The sequence below is a fragment of the Nerophis ophidion genome, linkage group LG02, assembly GCF_033978795.1.
Source record: "Nerophis ophidion isolate RoL-2023_Sa linkage group LG02, RoL_Noph_v1.0, whole genome shotgun sequence".
In the NCBI taxonomy this organism is placed as follows: Eukaryota; Metazoa; Chordata; class Actinopteri; order Syngnathiformes; family Syngnathidae; genus Nerophis; species Nerophis ophidion.
In genome coordinates, this window is record NC_084612.1 from 84,581,953 (window position 1) to 84,609,728 (window position 27,776).

A 27,776-nucleotide genomic window follows, 5' to 3' on the forward strand; every position below is an offset into this window, starting at 1 on the left:
GTCTGCTACTTCCGGTACAGGCAAGGCTTTTTTATTAGCGACCAAAAGTTGCGAACTATATCGTGGATGTTCTCTACTAAATCCTTTCAGCAAAAATATGGCAATATCACGAAATGATCAAGTATGACACATAGAATGGACCTGCTTTCCCCGTTTGAAAAAGAAAATCTAATTTCAGTAGGCCTTTAATATCGTACAATAAATAATTCATAAATCCAATTAGAATAAATATAATTGTTATATCAAAATATTCATTTCTCTAATATCAAAATGTAAACATTGCATCCACAAATAAGGTGCATAGCAGACACAGTGGTTGACTGGACTGCATCATAAAGTGCCTTGGTTGCATAGCACTGACAACCATCAACAAGTAAAACAACCCAAGAACAATCAGACAATTGTTGACAGTGATAAGGTTTTCATTGAGTTAACTCAAGGGAGTAGGTTCGATTTTGAGATTGGTGGGAACACAAAAGTGCTCCAAGGCAGCACTCTGAAAGTTTACTTTTTTTTTTTTTTTTTTACATTAGCAATCAAAATTTCACGTCATACAGATGTTATACGGTAAAGCAGGGGTGCCCACACTTTTTCTGCAGGCGAGCTACTTTTCAATTGACCAACCCGAGGGGATCTACCTCATTTATATATATCATTTATATTTTTTTATTTATGAAAGAGACATTTTTGTAAACAAGTTAAATGTGTTTAATGATAATACAAGCATGTGTAACCCATATAGATGTCTTTCTTTCACGAAGACAAGAAAATAAGTTGGTGTATTACCTGATTCTGATGACTTGCATTGATTGGAATCAGACAGTAATGATGATAACGCCCACATTTTCAAATGGAGGAGAAAAAAAGTTGTCCTTTCTGTACAATACCACATGAAAGTGGTTGGTTTTTGGCATCTAATTCATCCAGCTTCCATACACTTTACAAGAAAAACATTGGCGGCAAATTCCGTAGCTTACTTGATTGACATTCACGGCACCCGAGGGTCTTGTGAGATGACGCTGGCTGCTGCCAGTTCATTATTATGAAAAAATGACAGAGAGAAAGGCGAGAAACACTTTATTTCAACAGACTTTCGCGCCATACCTTCCGTCAAAACTCTAAAGGCCGACTGCACATTTCCGATCTTCACATTTAAAGCCCTGCTCCATGCTGCCTGCGCTAACAAAATAAGAGTCTCGGAAAGCTGGCGTGCACAAGTGATGTGCACGCCAGCTTTCTGAGGGATCACTTGTGCACGCCAGCTTTCTGAGGGATCGCTTGTGCACGCCAGCTTTCTGAGGGATCGCTTGTACACGCCAGCTTTCTGAGACTCTGTATTTAGTTAGCGCAGGCAGCACAAAGCAGGGCTTTTATTGTGAAGATAGGAAATGTGCAGTCGGCCTTTAGAGTTTTGACGGAAGGTACAGCGAGAGAGTCTGTTGAAATAAAAAGTGTTTCTCGCCTTCCTCTCGGTCATATTTTCATAATAATGATCTTGCAGCAGCCAGCGTCATCTCACAAGACCTTCCGGTACCGTGAATGTCATTTAAGTGACGTCTTGGTGAAGATTAATGATCACTAATTTTTAGGTCTATTTTTTTTAAAAGCCTGGCTGGAGATCGACTGACACACCCCCCGCGGTCGACTGGTAGCTCGCGATCGACGTAATGGGCACCCCTGGCGTAGGCTATCACGCCGCCTCAGGCACGTATGACTGCTATGAATGGAAGTTGTTGTCATGTATCCATGACAACGGACTGTTGCAGTCCGTAGAAAAAGACAGCTGATGTTTTTACGATGTTAAAAAACGGACTAAAGTAGTTGAGTTCACATGTTTAAGGTTAACTTTCACCTACGGGGAGGGTTAACAATGGTAGAGGGGACTGAGCATTGACTTTCACCTGGAAAAAAAAGCCGAGGAAAAAGAGGAGATGCAGTGCTAATTTGGAGCTAACGTCTGGATAGGTGGCACTGTTTTTTTTCCACAGTGAGGAGTGACAGCGGGGACAGCCAATCACAGGGAAGTTAGCGTGAAAGTGGCAACCAATCAAGGTTAGAGGCGGGACTTCTAGCAGAGACCGACATTTAACCCTTTCTGTGCCATAATCATTGACTAAACATTACGGGCAGCGCTTGTATTGATAGTGACTACACAGTAGCGGCTGGATATTGGGTAGGGACGTGTCCCTAGCGTCCTTACCCAATTCTACGCCATTGAGTTAACTATATTCAGAGAAACAGGCATATAAGTAGATGCTAACAGCTCCATTCAAAACCAATGCAGCGGCTAGGCTACGTGAAGCTACACAGATGCAACTCACCAATTCCGCAGATAAATCACACTCAAACACTCTTGCGCGACGACCGACGGCTCTGGTATTCGGCTCCTATAGTTTGACATAACTACATTTCAGTTTAGAAGGCTTAGTTAATAATTAAAGCGTCAAAATCGAGTCACATACCTGCAGCAATCTCGCTCTTCCTGGAAGCAGCCCACTACCGGGTTTTATGCTTCCCGCGTTAGGTCACCTGACCGCGTGACGTAATGACGCAGTGGTTCCCAACCACCGGGCTGCGGCCGTGAACCGATTGGTACCGGCCGCAGAATAATTTTTTATAAAAAAAAAATAAAAATAAAAAAATACTTTTTTTTTTTTTATTAAATCAACATAAAAAACACAATATACACTTACAAATAGTGCACCAACCACAAAAAACTACCTTTTTCATGACAAAAACGTCCCTTTTTCATGACAAAGAAGAAAAAAAAAAAGAAAAAAAAAGGACACCATACATATCTGCGATTTTTAGTCCGGTGCGGATAATTTTTGGAACAAATGCATATTAAATTTAGTAGGTGTGGCTTATACACCGGAAAATACGTTAAGCAGTTGTTACATATTCCCTAATTTTGCACATTAATTTGGATTTTTCTTGGCTGATGGCCTTAAGGCAAATAATTTTCATGTAACACATGCAAAGAGACATAAATGTCAGTCTTGCCGCTGACAGTTTGTTTGTGTTCTAGTTTTTCCTCGGTGTGTTTAGTATTTCCTGTCCTTAGTTCCTGTCAGCACTCTTATTTTGGTTCAGCTTCCTGTTTGTCTCACTGAGTGCTTTGTTTCCCCTCAGTTGCAGCTGATTCGCACCTGACCACACCTGGTGTCAATCAGCCCACTCCTATTTAAATGATAAATGGGTTGTACTTGTATAGCGCTTTTCTACCTTCAAGGTACTCAAAGCGCTTTGACACTACTTCCACATTTACCCAGTCACACACACATTCACACACTGATGGAGGGAGCTGCCATGCAAGGCGCCAACCAGCACCCATCAGGAGCAAGGGTGAAGTGTCTTGCTCAGGACACAACGGACGTGACGAGGTTGGTTCTAGGTGGGATTTGAACCAGTGACCCTCGTGTTGCGCACGGCCACTCTTCCACTGCGCCACGCCGTCCCTGCTTTGTCTTCCAGTCAGGGCTGGATTATTGTATTGCATGGCGCACTTGTCATTGCTACCTATCTTGTCGTGTCAATGCAGCTAAGCTATGTTTAATAGCGGTTTTTAGCTCACTGTCTTTTGTTCCCTGCTTCCAGTTTGTTTTTTTATTACAAGTACGACTTCTGTTTTCCTGCTAGATACCTGCAAGCTTCCACGCTAGGTCTTTTTGTTTGTTATCCGCCCACGTGCGCACTTTTTGTTTGTACCCTTTGTTTGTGTTTGTCTTAGTGTTTTAAATGAAATCATGTTTTCTTTCTCCATGTCTGCCTCCATCTCTGCATCTTGGGGTTCGTCACCAACTAATACTGACAATAAATGGTGTGTTATTGTGCAGTTTTTTGGACCAGGTGTTGCGGGGTGAACGTCTGCAATACTACCTTCTGTTTAGTGCTTTAAACCAGTAGAAGTACATTTTTTCTTCTAGCCACCCATAACGGTACTACTCATGTTAATTCGTGCCATTGTAATGTAATCAATTTAGCGTCGTTAGCATTAGCTATTATGCTAACACCTTTACAAGTGTCTGTGTTAGTTTTCATAACTTACAATGGCATTCTTTTTTTGTTTTGTTTCAGCTCCACAAATTCACCAAAACGTCACTGAGGAGTTATTGCGTCTGTTTAGCTGATCGGAGAGCTAGCCTGGGCAGCTAGCGGGTCCATGACGATGACTTCCGTTTTGTTTGGTCAGCCGTTTTACTACCGGGTTACAGACACCGTTTGAAAACAAAAAAAATGTTATGTAAATAAACATTTACAGGTATGTAAATAAACATTTACAGAATATTTCTGTGTAAATAACTCATTTCAGAACGCATTTATCGGTGACATATATGATCGACGTCCCACTGGGGTGAGTTTTTCCTTGCCTTTATGTGTGCTCTGTACTGCGGATGTCGTAAACTTTGATTGATTGATTGACACTTTCATGCAAATGTAAGTGTCACCACTTTAGTCATAATTCTTGCGCTGAAGAACCTTCTCAGACCCCTTCTGTATGTTTGCTATTGTCATTACTGCCACAAGTGGTGGAAGAGTGTATTACAACTGAGTACCGCTGCGGAAAAATCTTTGTTAATTTCAACAATTTTATAACATAAAAGTTGCATCATGGCTACAAAGTGTGTTTTACTAATCAAACAAATTAATCGGTAGAAGATTTGTCCTATTGGGTTGAGTTTTTCCTTGCCCTGATGTGGGATCTGAGCCGAGGATGTCATTGTGGCTTGTGCAGCCCTTTGAGACACTTGTGTGGTTTGTGCAGCCCTTTGAGACACTTGTGATTTAGGGCTATATAAGTCAACTTTGATTGATTGATTGATTGATTGATTAATTACCAAATAAAATAAAATAAAAAAGACAGTCCCTACTAGGAGAAATTTTAGAAAAATTCATACTGACGTCGTCTTTGTAATTTTTCTTTTTTAGATGTCAAATAATGACAACATTGAAGATGCTTTTGAAAATGCTAAAAAAAAATGAGTGAGCAGCTGGGGAAAGATGACAAATAATATTATTTTTATGTTTGGAAAAAAACATGATAGTGATTCCATGTGTTACATTATGTTTTGATCTCTTATAAAAAATAACATCAAATAATATTTTCTGACCGACGGTGTCAAATATGATACAAATTGAAAATCACACATGGAAATTGATTTGTACAAAAGGACGAATATAAGCTCCAGTTTCCAATAATTGGAATTATCCGTCAAAAACTAACTGGTTCAGGCTTTGAAAGAGTTAAAGATGTGTCATTGTTGGACCACCAGGGTCACATTGTTTTGTTAAAGTGTGGTTACTCTCCAAGGAACAGTTCTTACGCTACCATGGCAACAGTAATCAACAATTATACCTGCGAGGTTCATCACAGAGCAGGTCGGAAGGAAAGAAACGAAAGCCTCATTTAGTAATTATGTATACATATTTATATATACAAATATATAAAAATGATAAATGGGTTGTACTTGTATAGCGCTTTTCGACCTTCAAGGTACTCAAAGCGCTTTGACACTACTTCCACATTCACACACACATTCACACACTGATGGAGGGAGCTGCCATGCAAGGCACTAACCAGCACCCATCAGGAGCAAGGGTGAAGTGTCTTGCTCAAGGACACAACGGACGTGACGAGGTTGGTTCTAGGTGGGGATTGAACCAGGGACCCTTGGGTTGCTCACGGCCACTCTCCCACTGCGCCACGCCGTCCCAATTATTATTATTATTACTATTATTATTATCATTATTATTATTATTCTCATTATCATTATCATTATTATTATTATTATTATTATTGTTGACATTATTATTATTATTATTTTTATTATTATTGAGTTAATGTCCAAACAATCACACATATAAAATTCTACACCCCAAAAACATATGTATTGTTGTTATTATTGTAATTATTATTAATATTATTATTATTATTATTATTGAGTGAATGTCCAAGCAAGTTCACATACAATAATAATAATAATAATAATGGATTAGATTTATATCGTGCTTTTCTATTGTTAGATACTCAAAGTGCTCACAGAGAAGTGGGACTCAACATCCATTCACACCTGATGGTGGTAAGCTACATCTGTAGCCACAGCTATATATATATATATATATATATATCTTGATTGGATTATCCAGAGAATAGTGTTCGATACCGTGATAGAGCGCAATATGTAGGTGTGGGAAAAATCACAAGACTACTAAAAAAACAAAAAAAAAATCTCCTGATGATTGAGGGAACCCCTCATGAAACAGTTCTGTAGAGACGAAATAGTCTTGTGATTTTTCCCACACCTACATATATATATATATATATATGTGTATATATATATATATATATATATATATACATATATATATACATATATATATATATATATATATTATAACATGGTCACTACTGCCTAGTTTCTCTTGTTATATTCTTGTTTTACTGTTATATTTATATTCTAATTGTTGCTTTGTATTTTTATTCTTATTGTAATATTTTTTTCTATTTTGTTTCCATTATAACCCCATTGTGACGATCCGTCACTTCATTTCTGTTGGTTTTCCTTTTTTTGGTATTTACTTCCCGTCAGTGCTCTTATTTTGGTACATTTCCTGTATGTTCTGCGCCGCACTGTTTCTCTTCTCACTTGCCGCTGATTGCCAGCCGGTGCACACCTGCTGCCAATCAGTGTATGTCTATTTATGTTTTCACTCGAACACTCCTCGGTGTTCGAAGATATTTCAATGTTTGGAACTTATGTTTGGACGACTGCTTCATGTTTGTTTTGGTTGGTGATATTAACGTCATCTTGCCTGCTCTCAGCTTGTTGACTTGACTTGACTTTATTAATTCATGTTTGTTTTGGTTGATGATATTAAAGTCATCTTACCTGTGCTCAGCTTGTTGACTTGACTTGACTTTATTAATTCATGTTTGTTTTGGTTGATGATATTAAAGTCATCTTACCTGCTCTCAGCTTGTTCACTTGACTCTAGCTCAGCCTGTTTTGTTCTTTGGAGCAACCCACTAAGAGCACTGAGTGATGTGCACGCCAGTTTTCCGAGACTCTGTATTTAGTTAGCGCATGCAGCATGAAGCAGGGCTTTTATTGTGAAGATAGGAAATGTGCAGTCGGCCTTCAGAGTTTTGACGGAAGGTACGGCGCGAGAGTCTGTTGAAATAAAAAGTGTTTCTCGCCTTCCTCTCGGTCATATTTTCATAATAATGATCTTGCAGCAGCCAGCGTCATCTCACAAGACCCTCCGGTACCGTGAATGTCATTTAAGTGACGTCTTGGTGAAGATTGATGATCACTCATTTTTAGGTCTATTTTTTTTAAAAGCCTGGCTGGAGATCGACTGACACACCCCCCGCGGTCGACTGGTAGCTCGCGATCGACGTAATGGGCACCCATGGTGTAGAGAGTAACATGGTGGTCTGCAGGTAGTCCATGTCTGGCCATGATTGTGAGGTAGTGCAGTTTTTATTGCCTTTTCCAGGTGCACATCTCCAGTCAGGTTTTGGCGGAGGTGGTAACCCAGGTACTTTGTTGTTTCCAGGACAGGGACCTCCTGTCCCCCCCAACATCAGTGCAGGAGGTTGTGGTGGATTTCCGGCAAAACGTATCCGGAGTTCTACCGACTTCTTCCCGTTGAGTATCATTTTCTTATTTGCTGCCCATTGGTCCAGAAGAGTGGATCGTGAGATTGGTGCGGCGTCTTCAGTAATGCGGACGTTGTACCGATCCGTTGTGGTGAAGAAGGAGCTGAGCCGGAAGGCAAAGCTCTCAATTTACCGCTCGGTCTACGTTCCCATCCTCACCTATGGTCATGAGCTTTGGGTCATGACCGAAAGGATAAGATCACGGGTACAAGCGGCCAAAATGAGTTTGGGTCTCTCCCTTAGAGATAGGGTGAGAAGCTCTGCCATCCGGGAGGAACTCAAAGTAAAGCCACTGCTCCTCCACATGGAGAGGAGCCAGATGAGGTGGTTCGGGCATCTGGTCAGGATGCCACCCGAACGCCTCCCTAGGGAGGTGTTTAGGGCACGTCCAACCGGTAGGAGGCCACGGGGAAGACCCAGGACACGTTCCCGGGTGGCCTGGGAACGCCTCGGGATCCCCCGGGAAGAGCTAGACCAAGTGGCTGGGGAGAGGGAAGTCTGGGTTTCCCTGCTTAGGCTGTTGCCCCCGCGACCCGACCTCTGATAAGCGGAAGAAGATGGATGGATGGATGGTCCAGCCTTTGTGCCTCCTGGCACATACTTGTGTCTGACATGATGCTGGATATGGGGATCGCTCTCGATAACCCGATGTGTCCTCAAACACAGCATTCCGGGTGGAAGACACATGGGGAGACAACACCCCCTTGTGGAACCCCAGATGTAACTTCAATCCAGGGTCTTTGAGCTCCATTTGCCACCACTCTCTGTCTCCTTCCTGAGATGTAACTATGGAGCCAGGCAGTCCTAAGTCTGATATGTTTTGCACCAGGATCCCATGGTCAATTACCTCAAAAGCTTTCGACATATCTGCCAACAGCACTCTCACCATCGTTGGTTTGGTGTCGGTTTCGGTAAGCCAGGTGTGCATTGGCCTGACTGGAGCCTGACTGTTCTGGTTCTTGCATCTCGGGGTAACTAAACGGCAGCCATGCGGTTCTGTGACACCCATTATTTACTTTTTACTCTTTAATTGATCTCAACTCTGTACACTGCTGCTGGAATGTTTTATTTTCCTGAAGGAATCAATGAAGTACTATCTATCTATATATATATATATATATATATATATATATATATATATATATATATATATATATACATATATATATATATATATATATATATATGTAATGTACATGTACTGTGCAGTACATGCAGGACAGACGGTCCAATCCTTGAGGACTGCAGAAATGTGTCCTTAATTCTCTGAGGCATGTCAGCATGCTGCGAGTCCGACTTCAATCTTTCTAGTGGACTGGTGAGGGCCTGGAGAGCGAGTCCGGGCGCTCATTAAGACATTCCACCTCCTGCTCAAACTGAATTGCATTTGCGGTACAATTGCTGACACCAGCAAACAAAAAAAAACAAAAAACAGCTTGTCAGGCTTTCCCCATGACAGTTTGTCTATGTTTTAGTTTTTTCCTCTGCATTTGTCTTTGTTTCCTCTGTGTTTGGTATCTCCTGTCTTTAGTTCCTGTCAAGTGCTCTTATTTTGGTTCAGCTTCCTGTTTGTCTCCCTGTGTGCTGTTGTCACCTCATCTGCGGCTGATTGGCACCTGGCCACACCTGGTGTCGATCAGCCCGCTCCTATTTGTACCCACTTTGTCTTCCAGTCAGTGCCGGATCATTGTCGTTGCCACATGTCGCTCCTGTCGTTGTTATCGTGTCATTTTATTGCAGCGTAGTTTGTTTGTAACTTACTGTCTTTTGTTCCCTGCTTCTTTTTGTTTTCACTGTACAAGTAACGACTACTGTTTTCCTGTTTGCAACCCGCTAGCTTCCACGCTAGGCTCTTTTTTGTTTCTTGCTAGCTTCTATGCTAAAGACCCTTAGTTTGTTATCCGCCTCGTGCGCGCTTTGTGTTAGTACCCTTTTGTTTGATTTTGTCTTAGTATCTTTATTAAATCATGTTTTCTCACTCCATGCCTGCCTCCATCTCTGCATCTTGGGGTTCGTCACCAAATAATCTTGACACAGCTAAGTGAAGCTCCAGTCGTAGGACGCCAGCCTTGTACTATATATAGTAGTATCTATCTGTCTATCTTGTGTCTTCTGGACACAGCGGGGGACCATGTTGACATTACAGCCAGGTTGGTGCGAGGTGGGCGGGGTTGGGTGGTAGCGGGGGGTGTATTACGTAGCCCGGAAGAGTTAGGGATGCATGGGATTCTGGGTATTTGTTCTGTTGTGTTTATGTTGTGTTACGGTGCGGATGGGGCGGCATGGCGTAGTGGGTAGAGCGGCCGTGCCAGAAACCTGAGGGTTGCAGGTTCGCTTCCCACCTATTAACATCCAAATCGCTGCCGTTGTGTCCTTGGGCAGGACACTTCACCCTTTGCCCCCGGTGCCGCTCACACTGGTGAATGAATGATGAATGAATGATTGGTGGTTGTCGGAGGGGCCGTAGGCGCAACATGGCAGCCACGCTTCCGTCAGTCTACCCCAGGGCAGCTGTGGCTACTGATGTAGCTTACCACCACCAGGTGTGAATGAATGATGGGTTCCCACTTCTCTGTGAGCGCTTTGAGTATCTAACAATAGAAAAGCGCGATATAAATCTAATCCATCATTATTATTATTATTCTCCCGAAATGTGTTTGTCATTCTTGTTTGGTGTGGGTTCACAGTGTGGCGCATATTAGTAAGAGTGTTAAAGTGGTTTATGTCACAACTCTCAGTGTAACCTGTCTGGCTGTTGACCAAGTATGCCTTGCAGTCAATGATGTGTGCTAGCAGGAGTCGCATGCTACATCTGACCGGCCGGCACGCGGCTAGCGTGTCCTGAAGGCGGGCACGATGATATGGATTGGAGTGTGTAAAAGCATTGTCACCACGACACGCCCTCAAAATAGTTGTGCGGGTATAAACCGGTGAGTATTAGCCCAGGAATATTTCTGGGAAAGGCACTGAAATCAGGAAAACCTCTTGGAAAAATCGTGGGGGTCGGCAAGTATGCAGCTGGGCCACATCAGAGTGATCAAAGAGCCACATGCGTCTCCGGAGCCGCGGGTTGCCGACCCCTGATCTAGGATCACTTTGTTCCAGTATTGGGATAAACGCACTTTAAAAAACACACCTTATTGCCTCAACACCTATTTTAGACCGCAAATACGGTATTAGCTTTCACTGTTATGCTGATGACACCCAACTCTACATGCCCCTAAAGCTGACCAACACGCCGGATTGTAGTCAGCTGGAGGCGTGTCTTAATGAAATTAAACAATGGATGTCCGCTAATTTTTTGCAACTTAACGCCAAAAAAACGGAAATTCTGATTATCGGTCCTGCTAGACACCGACCTCTATTTAATAATACAACTCTAACATTTGACAACCAAACAATTAAACAAGGTGACACGGTAAAGAATATGGGTATTATCTTCCACCCAACTCTCTCCTTTGAGTCACACATTAAAAGCGTTACTAAAACGGCCTTCTTTCATCTCCGTAATATCGCTAAAATTCGCTCCATTCTGTCCACTAAAGACGCCGAGATCATTATCCATGCGTTTGTTACGTCTCGCCTCGATTACTGTAACGTATTATTTTCGGGTCTCCCCATGTATAGCATTAAAAGATTACAGTTGGTACAAAATGCGGCTGCTAGACTTTTGACAAGAACAAGAAAGTTTGATCACATTACGCCTGTACTGTATATACCTTTATATACATATATAAATACATATATACCTATACTGTATATACCTTTATATACATATATACATACATATATACCTATACTGTATATACCTTTATATACATATATACATACATATATACCTATACTGTATATACCTTTATATACATATATACATACATATATACCTATACTGTATATACCTTTATATACATACATATATACCTATACTGTATATACCTTTATATACATATATACATACATATATACCTATACTGGCTCACCTGCACTGGCTTCCTGTGCACTTAAGATGTGACTTTAAGGTTTTACTACTTAAGTATAAAATACTACACGGTCTAGCTCCATCCTATCTTGCTGATTGTATTGTACCGTATGTTCCTAAAGCCCAAAAAAAGTCAGCCTCCGCTTGAGATGGTTTCCTGTGGACGGGACTCTCGCTGCTGTCTTGGATCCGCTTGAACTGAACTCTCGCGGCTGTCTTGGAGCCACTATGGATTGAACTTTCACAGTATCATGTTAGACCCGCTCGACATCCATTGCTTTCGGTCCCCTAGAGGGGGGGGTTGCCCACATCTGAGGTCCTCTCCAAGGTTTCTCATAGTCAGCATTGTCACTGGCGTCCCACTGGATGTGAATTCTCCCTGCCCACTGGGTGTGAGTTTTCCTTGCCCTTTTGTGGGTTCTTCCGATGATGTTGTAGTCGTAATGGTTTGTACAGTCCTTTGAGACATTTGTGATTTGGGGCTATATAAATAAACATTGATTGATTGATTGATTAGACCCCAAAAAATGGAGAAACGGTAGAAAATGGATGGATGGAAGGATGCTTCAAATAGACAAATGTTTGTTTTGCCTGCCATAACCTTCATTTTGTTCTAATAAGTGCACATATTAACATTGAAATGACACTTTGAACAGGTGTGTTAACGATGTGATCCCAGTCCCATAATCGGGGTGACTATTCCATTCAGAGACTATTCTGGATTCTGGCAATGTATTATTTGGTGTAATAATTATAATGAAAGTTTTTCAAAATGAGTTCCTGACGTTGAGCAACACAAATACAACGTTTAAGCAACATGTCGACTTTGAATCAACGTCAGGTGATGACCTTGATTTGAGCATTGAAGTTTGGTCATTTCTAACGTTGACGCAACATATTTTTTGACAATATTTAAGCAACGTTGTGTTGTGACGTTGATTTGAACTTTAAATGTTGGTTATTTTCTAACCGATATCCTACAACACAAATACAACGTTGAAACAACATGCTTTTTGATGACGTTTAATCAATGTTGTGTTGTGACGTTGATTTGATCGTTGAATTTTAGTCATTTTCCAACCAATATTCTACAACACAAATACGTTGAAACAACATGCTTTTTGACAACGTTTAATTAATGTTGTGTTGTGACGTTGATTCGACTGTTGAAATTTGGTCATTTTCCTAACCAATGCCCTACAACACAAATACAACGTTGAAACAACATGTTTTTTGACGACGTTTAATTAATGTTGTGACGTTGATTTGATCGTTGAAATTAGGTCATTTCCGAACCAATATTCTACAACACAAATACAACGTTGAAACCACATGCTTTTTGAAAACATTTAATCAACGTTGTGTTGTGACGTTGATTTGTTCGTTGAATTTTGGTCATTTTCCAACCAATATTCTACAACACAAATACGTTGAAACAACATGCTTTTTGACAACGTTTAATTAATGTTGTGTTGTGACGTTGATTCGACTGTTGAAATTTGGTCATTTTCCTAACCAATATTCTACAACAGAAATACAACGTTGAAACAACATGTATTTTGAAAACATTTAATCAACGTTGTGTTGTGATGTTGATTTGATCGTTGAATTTTAGTCATTTTCCAACCAATGCCCTACAACACAAATACAACGTTGAAACAACATGTTTTTTGACGACGTTTAATTAATGTTGTGACGTTGATTTGATCGTTGAAATTAGGTCATTTCCGAACCAATATTCTACAACACAAATACAACGTTGAAACAACATGCTTTTTGAAAACATTTAATCAACGTTGTGTTCTGACGTTGATTTGTTCGTTGAATTTTGGTCATTTTCCAACCAATATTCTACAACACAAATACGTTGAAACAACATGCTTTTTGACAACGTTTAATTAATGTTGTGTTGTGACGTTGATTCGACTGTTGAAATTTGGTCATTTTCCTAACCAATATTCTACAACAGAAATACAACGTTGAAACAACATGTATTTTGAAAACATTTAATCAACGTTGTGTTGTGATGTTGATTTGATCGTTGAATTTTAGTCATTTTCCTAACCAATATTCTACAACAGAAATACAACGTTGAAACAACATGTATTTTGAAAACATTTAATCAACGTTGTGTTGTGATGTTGATTTGATCGTTGAATTTTAGTCATTTTCCAACCAATGCCCTACAACACAAATACAACGTTGAAACAACATGTTTTTTGACGACGTTTAATTAATGTTGTGACGTTGATTTGATCGTTGAAATTAGGTCATTTCCGAACCAATATTCTACAACACAAATACAACGTTGAAACAACATGCTTTTTGAAAACATTTAATCAACGTTGTGTTGTGACGTTGATTTGTTCGTTGAATTTTGGTCATTTTCCAACCAATATTCTACAACACAAATACGTTGAAACAACATGCTTTTTGACAACGTTTAATTAATGTTGTGTTGTGACGTTGATTCGACTGTTGAAATTTGGTCATTTTCCTAACCAATATTCTACAACAGAAATACAACGTTGAAACAACATGTATTTTGAAAACATTTAATCAACGTTGTGTTGTGATGTTGATTTGATCGTTGAATTTTAGTCATTTTCCAACCAATGCCCTACAACACAAATACAACGTTGAAACAACATGTTTTTTGACGACGTTTAATTAATGTTGTGACGTTGATTTGATCGTTGAAATTAGGTCATTTCCGAACCAATATTCTACAACACAAATACAACGTTGAAACAACATGCTTTTTGAAAACATTTAATCAACGTTGTGTTGTGACGTTGATTTGTTCGTTGAATTTTGGTCATTTTCCAACCAATATTCTACAACACAAATACGTTGAAACAACATGCTTTTTGACAACGTTTAATTAATGTTGTGTTGTGACGTTGATTCGACTGTTGAAATTTGGTCATTTTCCTAACCAATATTCTACAACAGAAATACAACGTTGAAACAACATGTATTTTGAAAACATTTAATCAACGTTGTGTTGTGATGTTGATTTGATCGTTGAATTTTAGTCATTTTCCAACCAATGCCCTACAACACAAATACAACGTTGAAACAACATGTTTTTTGACGACGTTTAATTAATGTTGTGACGTTGATTTGATCGTTGAAATTAGGTCATTTCCGAACCAATATTCTACAACACAAATACAACGTTGAAACAACATGCTTTTTGAAAACATTTAATCAACGTTGTGTTGTGACGTTGATTTGTTCGTTGAATTTTGGTCATTTTCCAACCAATATTCTACAACACAAATACGTTGAAACAACATGCTTTTTGACAACGTTTAATTAATGTTGTGTTGTGACGTTGATTCGACTGTTGAAATTTGGTCATTTTCCTAACCAATATTCTACAACAGAAATACAACGTTGAAACAACATGTATTTTGAAAACATTTAATCAACGTTGTGTTGTGATGTTGATTTGATCGTTGAATTTTAGTCATTTTCCAACCAATGCCCTACAACACAAATACAACGTTGAAACAACATGTTTTTTGACGACGTTTAATTAATGTTGTGACGTTGATTTGATCGTTGAAATTAGGTAATTTCCGAACCAATATTCTACAACACAAATACAACGTTGAAACAACATGCTTTTTGAAAACATTTAATCAACGTTGTGTTGTGACGTTGATTTGTTCGTTGAATTTTGGTCATTTTCCAACCAATATTCTACAACACAAATACGTTGAAACAACATGCTTTTTGACAACGTTTAATTAATGTTGTGTTGTGACGTTGATTCGACTGTTGAAATTTGGTCATTTTCCTAACCAATATTCTACAACAGAAATACAACGTTGAAACAACATGTATTTTGAAAACATTTAATCAACGTTGTGTTGTGATGTTGATTTGATCGTTGAATTTTAGTCATTTTCCAACCAATGCCCTACAACACAAATACAACGTTGAAACAACATGTTTTTTGACGACGTTTAATTAATGTTGTGACGTTGATTTGATCGTTGAAATTAGGTCATTTCCGAACCAATATTCTACAACACAAATACAACGTTGAAACAACATGCTTTTTGAAAACATTTAATCAACGTTGTGTTGTGACGTTGATTTGTTCGTTGAATTTTGGTCATTTTCCAACCAATATTCTACAACACAAATACGTTGAAACAACATGCTTTTTGACAACGTTTAATTAATGTTGTGTTGTGACGTTGATTCGACTGTTGAAATTTGGTCATTTTCCTAACCAATATTCTACAACAGAAATACAACGTTGAAACAACATGTATTTTGAAAACATTTAATCAACGTTGTGTTGTGATGTTGATTTGATCGTTGAATTTTAGTCATTTTCCAACCAATGCCCTACAACACAAATACAACGTTGAAACAACATGTTTTTTGACGACGTTTAATTAATGTTGTGACGTTGATTTGATCGTTGAAATTAGGTCATTTCCGAACCAATATTCTACAACACCAATACAACGTTGAAACAACATGCTTTTTGAAAACATTTAATCAACGTTGTGTTGTGACGTTGATTTGTTCGTTGAATTTTGGTCGTTTTCCAACCAATATTCTACAACACAAATACGTTGAAACAACATGCTTTTTGACAACGTTTAATTAATGTTGTGTTGTGACGTTGATTCGACTGTTGAAATTTGGTCATTTTCCTAACCAATATTCTACAACAGAAATACAACGTTGAAACAACATGTATTTTGAAAACATTTAATCAACGTTGTGTTGTGATGTTGATTTGATCGTTGCATTTTAGTCATTTTCCAACCAATGCCCTACAACACAAATACAACGTTGAAACAACATGTTTTTTGACGACGTTTAATTAATGTTGTGACGTTGATTTGATCGTTGAAATTAGGTCATTTCCGAACCAATATTCTACAACACAAATACAACGTTGAAACAACATGCTTTTTGAAAACATTTAATCAACGTTGTGTTGTGACGTTGATTTGTTCGTTGAATTTTGGTCATTTTCCAACCAATATTCTACAACACAAATACGTTGAAACAACATGCTTTTTGACAACGTTTAATTAATGTTGTGTTGTGACGTTGATTCGACTGTTGAAATTTGGTCATTTTCCTAACCAATATTCTACAACAGAAATACAACGTTGAAACAACATGTATTTTGAAAACATTTAATCAACGTTGTGTTGTGATGTTGATTTGATCGTTGAATTTTAGTCATTTTCCAACCAATGCCCTACAACACAAATACAACGTTGAAACAACATGTTTTTTGACGACGTTTAATTAATGTTGTGACGTTGATTTGATCGTTGAAATTAGGTCATTTCCGAACCAATATTCTACAACACAAATACAACGTTGAAACAACATGCTTTTTGAAAACATTTAATCAACGTTGTGTTGTGACGTTGATTTGTTCGTTGAATTTTGGTCGTTTTCCAACCAATATTCTACAACACAAATACGTTGAAACAACATGCTTTTTGACAACGTTTAATTAATGTTGTGTTGTGACGTTGATTCGACTGTTGAAATTTGGTCATTTTCCTAACCAATATTCTACAACAGAAATACAACGTTGAAACAACATGTATTTTGAAAACATTTAATCAACGTTGTGTTGTGATGTTGATTTGATCGTTGAATTTTAGTCATTTTCCAACCAATGCCCTACAACACAAATACAACGTTGAAACAACATGTTTTTTGACGACGTTTAATTAATGTTGTGACGTTGATTTGATCGTTGAAATTAGGTCATTTCCGAACCAATATTCTACAACACAAATACAACGTTGAAACAACATGCTTTTTGAAAACATTTAATCAACGTTGTGTTGTGACGTTGATTTGTTCGTTGAATTTTGGTCATTTTCCAACCAATATTCTACAACACAAATACGTTGAAACAACATGCTTTTTGACAACGTTTAATTAATGTTGTGTTGTGACATTGATTTGACCGTTGAATTTTGGTCGTTTTCCAACCAATATTCTACAACAGAAATACAACGTTGAAACAACATGCTTTTTGAAAACATTTAATCAACGTTGTGTTGTGATGTTGATTTGATCGTTGAATTTTGGTCATTTTCCAACCAATATTCTACAACACAAATACAACGTTGAAACAACATCCTTTATGACAACGTTTAATCAATGTCATGTTGTTTGTGATTTGATAGTTGAAATTTGGTCATTTTCCTAACCAACAGAAATACAACGTTGAAACAACATGTATTTTGAAAACATTTAATCAACGTTGTGTAGTGATGTTGATTTAATAGTAGAAATTTGGTCATTTTACAATATTCTTCAACACAAATACAACATTGAAACAACATGCTTTTTGACGACGTTTAATCAATGTCAAGTTGTGACATTAATTTGACCGTTAAATTTTTTTATTAATTTCACAACCAATAATCTACAACACAAATACAACGTTGAAACAACCTGCTTTTTGACGACGTTTAATCAATGTTGGGTTCTGACGTTGATTTTATTGTTGAAATTTGGTCATTTTCCTAACCAATATTCTACAACACAAATACAACATTGAAACAAAATGCTTTTTGACAACGTTTAATCATATTTTTAAATCGATGTTTTAGTTTTTTGAACCGATTAAGATTTGTTACAATCAAAACTAATTGTTTTATTTTCCCATAATTGAACACAGTGTTACTGTTCAAACTGTGTGGAATGTTACAGTGGCCAAGGGGGTGTAAAAAAAATGTTTTTATCGCGATTCTAAATCAATTTAAAAAATCTGTCCAGCCATTTTATTAAATGTTTGGGTGGAATTTTACTCAACAAAACCCGTTTTCTGTGAAGTAATATAGAAATGTATCATATCTGTTTATCTATTTTATGGAAGAATGTAGTTAATTGTAGAAACTGGCATACAATCTTGTCAAAAAAGTATTGAATTTGAATCAAGAATCGATTCCGAATCGACTCTTTAACCCAAGAATAGAATAGAATCGAAATGTGCTGTGCCCAAAGATTCACATACCGTATATATTTGAATTGCCGCCGGGGCGCTAATTAATTTAAAACCTCTTCTCACTCCGGCACTTACCAAAGGCATGCGGTAAATTTAGGCCTGCGCTTATAAATTTGAGTGTGATGTAAGGATACCATCATGAAAAGCACATTTGATAAAAAAAAAACGTTATCATGGTCTTACCTTTACTTATAAATGAAGTCCATGCGCAGCTCCTTCTGGTCAAAAGCATGGATAACTTATTTGTAGAAGTCTTCCTTATCTTTCTTCAGTTTTAAAAGTCTCTCTGTCTCAATGCAGATCTTCCTTTATTACCTCCTGCTTCGATTGAAAGTCCAGTTTAGAAAACTGTTTTATTTTAGATATGTAATCCTCCATGTTAAAAGTGCAAGCGAGAGGAAAAAATAAAGGATCGCTGCTTGTTGTCACTTCTTCTGCAGCCGAGTAGTCGCCAGAAGGATCACTAGCGCCCTCTACCACCAGGAGTCGGGAGTCATTTAAAGACTCATATTTGACACACGCAGCTACGGTATATTAATAAAACATAGCTGCTTACTTTTCTTTTTAGCATATTCAATAGCTTGGACCTTAAATCCTACTGAATAGCTCTTAATCTTCTTCCCTTTATGCGATTTCAAATGATTGAAATCAGCCTCCTCCATTTTGAAAATGATGACAGGTGAAGTGTCACTCGTGACGTGACGAGTTTGACCCGGTGGAAATTCTATACATGCGCTAATAAAAATAATATTTTGCGAAACTAGTTTGACCCGGCAGTAATTCTAGGCAGGCGCATACTATATACCCGGCGGCAATTATTTAATAAAACCTCTGCTCTGTTCTTAACGAATACTTGGGCCTACTACGCGACTGTATTTCAAAACTGGTCTTCATGGTGGTCGCCAAGGGTTTTCAGAGATGGGACTCGGTGAGAATGATAATTGTTTCTTCCTGGCTCCTTGCCTGGGGCGTCTTTTGCAAGCGTCCCTCGACAACACCCGTGCAGAAGAAGCAACTAATGGGCGGCCATGATCCAATAGGAAGGAGGACGCGGGGCACGCCATGGCCACAAAGGTCATCAGCTGTGAGCGTCCACTAACGATGCGGCCCGAGCGAGCGTGTTCATCTTCCATTGTGGCGGCGGCGGTGAGACGCTTACGCAACATTTGTTATGTCACACATTTTTTTTGGCCCCAGCCACGGCCGCCGACGCCTTCTCCTGCAGTGGACGTGTCTGTGGGCCCACGTCTCTGGAGCCCACCTCCAGTCTGCTTCTGTGTCAACTTACCAAACCAGTACTGAGAAATGGTCGGGCCGAAAACCAAATCATCCGCACACACCCACACCTCCACCCACAGCCACACCCACACCTCCCTGCCTGAGGGGGAACAGGAAAGTGGTTCAACTGCTTTTTCCTAAAGCTCCTCTTCTACTGCACACGCTCAGGAGCAACGTGTCTCTAAACTTCTGCAGCCTTGGTTACTGCACACCTGTGCTTCTCAACCGTTTTCTCTCACGCACCCCCTTGGGAAAAAGAACGTTTTTCACCCCCCTCCCCCAACTCTCCACTGTGACCATAAACAGTATAATTAGGTGCTGGAGTATTTAAATAAAATCTATTTAAATCCATCCATCCATCCATTTTCTACCGCTTGTCCCTTACGGGGTTGCGGGGGGCGCTGGCGCCTATCTCAGCTACAATCGGGCGGAAGGCGGGGTACACCCTGGACAAGTCAGACAAGGGGCCTCACTAGTCTCACCTTAAAACTCATCTGTATACTCTAGCCTTTAAATAGACCTCCTTTTTAGACCAGTTGATCTGCCGCTTCTTTTCTTTTTTCTCCTATGTCCCCCCCTCCCTTGTGGTCCGATGACCATGGATGAAGTACTGGCTGTCCAGAGTCGAGACCCAGGATGGACCGCTCGCCTGTGTATCGGTTGGGGACATCTCTACGCTGCTGATCCGCCTCCGCTTGAGATGGTTTCCTGTGGACGGGACTCTCGCTGCTGTCTTGGATCCGCCTTGAACTGAACTCTCGCGGCTGTGTTGGAGCCACTATGGATTGAACTTTCACAGTATCATGTTAGACCCGCTCGACGTCCATTGCTTTCGGTCCCCTAGAGGGGGGGGGTTGCCCACATCTGAGGTCCTCTCCAAGGTTTCTCATAGTCAGCATTGTCACTGGCGTCCCACTGGATGTGAATTCTCCCTGCCCATTGGGTGTGAGTTTTCCTTGCCCTTTTGTGGGTTCTTCCGAGGATGTTGTAGTCGTAATGATTTGTGCAGTCCTTTGAGACATTTGTGATTTGGGGCTATATAAATAAACATTGATTGATTGATGATAGACCTAATACTGTACTGGGGCACACCTGGGGCACAAATAATTCATGTGAGCGTGCAAAGCGCGCAAGCAAAAACATTTTTATTATCATAAAAAATACATAAATAGTGCTTTGAACTATGAAATCATATCAGATGATGTTGTATGGATCTTTGATGAACCACCTGAAATGAACTCATGCATTTGACCTACTTGTGCACTTTTTTACTCCAGACTTCTAAACTGCTACTGGTAAAAGCAAAAAGGAAGAACAATGAATCTTTTTGAAATATTTATTGCAGTAATCATCTGCAAATTTAACATCACTGCGCGACAACCCCAAAACAGGAAGTGGAAGATAAATAAAAGCGCCAAACAGGAACAAACAACCCAAACACTGCATACTTGCCAACCCTCCCGGATTTTCCGGGAGACTCCCGAAATTCAGCGCCTCACCCGAAAACCTCCCGGGACAAATCTTCTCCCGAAAAGCTCCCGAAATTCAGGTGGAGCTGGAAGCCACGCCCCCTCCAGCTCCATGCGGACCTGAGTGAGGCCAGCCTGTTTTCACGTCCGCTTTCCCACAATATAAACAGCGTGTCTGCCCAATGACGTTATAACTGTAGAATGATCCAGGGCGAGTTCTTGGTTTCTTATGTGGGTTTATTGTTAGGCAGTTTCATTAACGTCCTCCCAGTGCTTCAACAACACACAACAACAGCAGTCACGTTTTCGTCTACCATAAAGCAGTTCATTTGCTGTAAACAGCAATGTTGTGACACTCTTAAACAGGACAATACTGCCATCTAGTGTACATGCATATGGTTAGAAAAATAGTGACAGAGAATAAAACAAGGATGGACGATTCAACCCTTAACTCAACAATGAGTAGATGAGTGTTATGTGTGTGTATCTGTGTAAACAAATGAACACTAAAATTCAAGTATTTCTTTCATTCATATGTATATATATATATATAGATATATACAAATATATATCTATATATATATATGATAAATATATATATATATATTTCAGATTTTTTTGTTTTACTTTATGAAAAAACAACATCAAGCACGTTTTCCTGTCAGTCCAGAGAAGCTAATGCCAACGACGGGCCAAGTTAGCACGCGAGCGAGTCCTTCCCAGTGTGAAATAGCTGCAGAAAACTGACACCATTGTTCTCCTGCGGGGAACCCAGTAGGCTCCGCCTCCCCCGTCCAGCCGCAGCAACATGACGGTCTGATCCGTCTCTCTGCAAGCCCCTCTCGGAGGAACTTGTGGAATGAACCATGTGAGCCTGCCGCACATTTCTTTGCCCAAAGCCTCAAAGGCATCACGCGCCGCCCTGGAGTTAAAAGTTTACAGTTTTACGGAGGTGTCAGTGAAGGCAACACGTGTGAAATATGAAGATCCTGGGGGGGGGGATGTTTAGGTTGTGAAAGATGAAGACTTGGGGTGGGGGGGGGGGGGGGGGGGTGAATGTTTAGGTTATGTCGGGGGTCCTCAAAGTCCAGAATATTCTGGCTATTTGCACCTAAAAATAGCCGTCTTTTAACCCAAGTGTTATTCCATCACACTGTAAACATTCAATGATGCAAGACTACTCTACAGGACCTGTCACCAGGGTGTCCAATTAGTGCCTGATCAAAAATACAACAGCAAAAATATGAAATGTCAATTCTCTTCTTTTTGTTTAAATTCTTTAGAATTCTGTCTTTGAACTTTGACTACAATAAACACTTTTATTAGTAATATGAATCATGTTGTTACATAAATAAGTACTGCAATTAAAAACTGCTGATGTAAGCTACTTTGCTCAACCCTTTATTTTGTTGTGTCAGTACTATAGTATACATGTACTGTACTATAGTGTGTGTAGTGTACTATAGTATACATGTGGTCTACTATAGTGTTGTGTGTAGTGTACTATAGTATACATGTACTGTACTATAGTGTGTGTAGTGTACTATAGTATACATGTGGTGTACTATAGTGTGTGTGTAGTGTACTATAGTATACATATGGTGTACTGTAGTATACTGCCCTGTACTACAGTGTTGTGTGTAGTGTACTATAGTATACATGTGGTGTACTATAGTGTGTGTAGTGTACTATAGTATACATGTGGTATACTATAGTGTTGTGTGTAGTGTACTATAGTATACATATGGTGTACTGTAGTATACTGTCCTGTACTATAGTGTTGTGTGTAGTGTACTATAGTATACATGTGGTGTACTATAGTTTTGTGTGTAGTGTACTATAGTACACATGTGGTGTACTGTAGTATACATGTCCTGAACTATAGTGTTGTGTGTAGTGTACTATAGTATACCTATACTGTACTCTAGTGTGTGTAGTGTACTATAGTATACATGTGGTGTACTACAGTGTTGTGTGTAGTGTACTATAGTATACATGTGGTGTACTATAGTGTTGTGTGTAGTGTTCTTTTGTATACATATGGTGTAAGGTAGTATACATGTCCTGTACTATAGTATTGTGTGTAGTGTACTATAGTATACCTATAATGTACTATAGTATTGTGTGTAGTGTACTCTAGTATACCTATACTGTACTCTAGTGGGTGTAGTGTACTATAGCATACGTATAGTGTGCTGTAGTATAATATAATAGACATACAGAGTACTATAGTGTGTGTGTAGTGTATTATAGCATACATATGGTGTACTATAGTGTGTGTAGTGTACTATAGTATATATGTGGTGTACTATAGTGTGTGTGGTGTTCTTTAGTATACATATGGTGTTCTATAGTGTATATAGTGTACTATAGTATACTGTACATACGGTGTAGTTTAGTGTGTGTAGAGTACTATAGTATACATACAGTGTACTATGGTGTGTGTAGTTTACTATAGTACAGATGTAGTGTGCTATAGTGTGTGTAGTGTACATGTAGTGTACTCTAGTGTGTGTAGTGTACTATAGTATACATGTAGTGTGCTATAGTGTGTGTAGTGTACTATAGTATAGTGGCAGCGTGCTATAGTGTGTGCAGTGTACATGTAGTGTACTCTAGTGTGTGTAGTGTACTATAGTATACATGTAGTGTGCTATAGTGTGTGTAGTGTACTATAGTATAGGTGTAGTGTACTATAGTGTGTAGTGTACTATAGTGTGTGTAGTGTACTATAGTATAGTATAGGTGTAGTGTGCTATAGTGTGTGTAGTGTACTATAGTATAGTATAAGTGTAGTGTGCTATAGTGTGTGTAGTGTACTATAGTGTGTGTAGTGTACGATAGTGTGTGTAGTGTGCTATAGTGTGTGTAGTGTACTACAGTGTGTGTAGTGTACTATAGTGTGTGTAGTGTACTATAGTGTGTGTAGTGTGCTATAGTGTGTGTAGTGTACTATAGTGTGTGTAGTGCACTATAGTGTGTGTAGTGTACTATAGTATAGTATAGGTGTAGTGTGCTATAGTGTGTGTAGTGTACTATAGTATAGTATAAGTGTAGTGTGCTATAGTGTGTGTGGTGTACTATAGTGTGTGTAGTGTACTATAGTGTGTGTAGTGTGCTATAGTGTGTGTAGTGTACTATAGTGTGTGTAGTGTACTATAGTGTGTGTAGTGTGCTATAGTGCGTGTAGTGTACTATAGTGTGTGTAGTGTACTATAGTGTGTGTAGTGTGCTATAGTGTGTGTAGTGTGCTATAGTGTGTGTAGTGTACTATAGTGTGTGTAGTGTGCTATAGTGTGTGTAGTGTGCTATAGTGTATGTAGTGTACTATAGTATAGGTGTAGTGTACTATAGTGTGTGTAGTGTACTATAGTGTGTGTAGTGTACTATAGTATACATGTAGTGTACTATAGTGTGTGTAGTGTACTATGGTGTGTGTAGTGTGCTATAGTGTGTGTAGTGTACTATAGTATAGAGTAGTGTACTATAGTGTGTGTAGTGTACTATAGTATACATGTAGTGTACTATAGTGTGTGTAGTGTACTATAGTGTGTGTAGTGTGCTATAGTGTGTGTAGTGTACTATAGTATAGGTGTAGTGTACTATAGTGTGTGTAGTGTACTATAGTATACATGTAGTGTACTATAGTGTGTGTAGTGTACTATAGTGTGTGTAGTGTGCTATAGTGTGTGTAGTGTACTATAGTATAGATGTAGTGTACTATAGTGTGTGTAGTGTACTATAGTATACATGTAGTGTACTATAGTGTGTGTAGTGTACTATAGTGTGTGTGGTGTGCTATAGTGTGTGTAGTGTACTATAGTATAGGTGTAGTGTATTATAGTGTGTGTAGTGTACTATAGTATAGGTGTAGTGTACTATAGTGTGTGTAGTGTACTATAGTATACATGTAGTGTACTAGTGTGTGTAGTGTACTATAGTGTGTGTAGTGTGCTATAGTGTGTGTAGTGTACTATAGTATAGGTGTAGTGTACTATAGTGTGTGTAGTGTGCTATAGTGTGTGTAGTGTACTATAGTATAGGTGTAGTGTACTATAGTGTGTGTAGTGTACTATAGTATAGGTGTAGTGTACTATAGTGTGTGTAGTGTACTATAGTATACATGTAGTGTACTAGTGTGTGTAGTGTACTATAGTGTGTGTAGTGTGCTATAGTGTGTGTAGTGTACTATAGTATAGGTGTAGTGTACTATAGTGTGTGTAGTGTACTATAGTGTGTGTAATGTACCATAGTGTGTGTAGTGTACTATAGTATACATGTAGTGTACTAGTGTATGTAGTGTACTATAGTGTGTGCAGTGTGCTATAGTGTGTGTAGTGTACTATAGTATATATGTAGTGTACTATAGTGTGTGTAGTGTACTATAGTATAGATGTAGTGTACTATAGTGTGTGTAGTGTACTATAGTGTGTGTAGTGTACCATAGTGTGTGTAGTGTGCTATAGTGTGTGTAGTGTGCTATAGTGTGTGTAGTGTACTATAGTGTGTGTAGTGTACTATAGTGTGTGTAGTGTACTATAGTATAGGTGTAATGTACTATAGTGTGTGTAGTGTACTATAGTGTGTGTAGTGTACTATAGTGTGTGTAATGTACTATAGTGTGTGTAGTGTACTATAGTATAAGTGTAGTGTACTATAGTGTGTGTAGTGTACTATAGTGTGTGTAGTGTACTATAGTGTGTGTAGTGTACTATAGTATAGATGTAGTGTACTATAGTGTGTGTAGTGTACTATAGTATAGATGTAGTGTACTATAGTGTGTGTGGTGTGTAACAAGACCCCCAGCCAAGCAGTCACTTCCTGCACTTTAAAGCATCCTCTCTGACGTTCACACGCATGAGTGCGCACGCACAAGGACACGCGCACACGCACACGCACACACACACACATGCATGTATTTCATGCAGACCTGAGCAAGTGGAACAAAGTTAAAGTTCCAAGTCGACGCGGAGGAGAAAAAAGATGGAGCCACGTCTACAAGTTGTGGAGGTGACGCAACACTTGAGTTTCCGCCCCAACAAGACGCATCTCCCCGGGGTGCCGCCAGGCGCGTCCACGTGCACGCACCTTCGTGTGCGTCCACGCGCACGCACCTCCGTGCGCGTGAACGCTCCCCGTGGCGCCAACACAGGCGTCCAACAGTTGTTGACAACATTTCCAACATTCTGCGTTGCAAAACTCACCGATGATGATCGCGCACGCGCTCCAAAGTCCGATCTCCTTCTTGAGAGCGACTCTGTCGTCCTTGGACGACTTTTTGTCCTTCTTCCTCTTCCCCTCGTCCCCCATCTCCGCGTCCACGTCCACGTCCACGCGACTATGACCACTGGAAGCGAGCAGCGCGCTCCTGCCGGCGTACAGTTTGTCCTCCCCGCACTGATGCGGACCGGCGCATGCGCAGTGAAGGCGGGACGCGCACCTTCTCGGGTTCAAGCTACAAATGGCATCACGTGACCGGCCACGCAGCCTCCTTTTAAACGAAGTCAAATACATATTTAATCATGCGTGATATTATACATGTGGTGCTTAGTTTGTTGTTGTTTTTTAAAGTTTATGATGACACATTGTGGTTTATGCGCAACAGTACTGTTCCTAATAGTATGGCGGCTATGCAAATATTCATGCAAGACGTATCAAAAAACGACATCAATCTCTAAAGGATATCTCCACATGGGCTCGGGAACACTTCAGAAAACCACTGTCACTAAATACAGTTTGTCGCTACATCTGTAAGTGCAAGTCAAAGCTCTTCTATGCAATGATATCTTTTATTTTTACACCAACCAACTACAAAAAAGGAAGAATAAACAAAAGGCGCGCACAATGGCGGAGAACAAACGTGACTAATGAAAGCAAAAACTAGCACGAAGAGCAGAACTATGGACAAAAAGCAAAACTCGATAACTGTGACATAGAAACCAAAAACTTACTTGGCGTGGGCAGGAGGGAAACTATGGACCGTGTGAGTGGTAGGCATGGCATGGCATGAAGTAGAGGTGAAGTCGCCAGACTGACTCCCTGGCAACTTTTGGTTTAAATAATAGACACGATTATTTAAAACAGGTGTGTGAGTGCAAAACGTGAGACGGACGCGTGACATGAGGACAGGTGAAAACTAATTGGTTGCTATGGTGACAAAACAAACAAATGTGCACAAAGAGTCCCAAAACAAAACATGATCACACATACATGACACCCAGAATCCCTTGCAGCACTACCTCTTCCGGGACACTACAATATACAACCCCCACCTCAACTTCCTCATGCTCTCTCAGGGAGAGCGTGTCCCACATTCCAAACTTGCTGTTTTGAGGCATGTTAAAAAAAATAATGCACTTTGTGACTTCG

At 39.6% G+C, this 27,776-nt stretch overlaps 1 protein-coding gene across 3 annotated transcripts in view; it reads right to left on the reverse strand.

The window, feature by feature from the left end:
- The window catches only part of slc7a10a (solute carrier family 7 member 10a), a 77,535-nt gene extending 50,726 nt beyond the window's left edge, over positions 1–26,809 (reverse strand). For 2 of the 3 annotated variants that reach the window (XM_061892589.1, XM_061892581.1), the window contains exon 1: positions 26,612–26,809. In XM_061892589.1, the coding sequence (XP_061748573.1) occupies positions 26,612–26,717 (106 nt within the window). In that variant the 5' untranslated portion in view covers positions 26,718–26,809. Of the gene's footprint in view, positions 1–2,321; positions 2,388–2,462; positions 2,526–26,611 lie in introns of those variants that run through there. The other variant, XM_061892597.1, reaches the window with a different exon arrangement.
- Between the last annotated feature and the right edge of the window lie 967 nt (positions 26,810–27,776).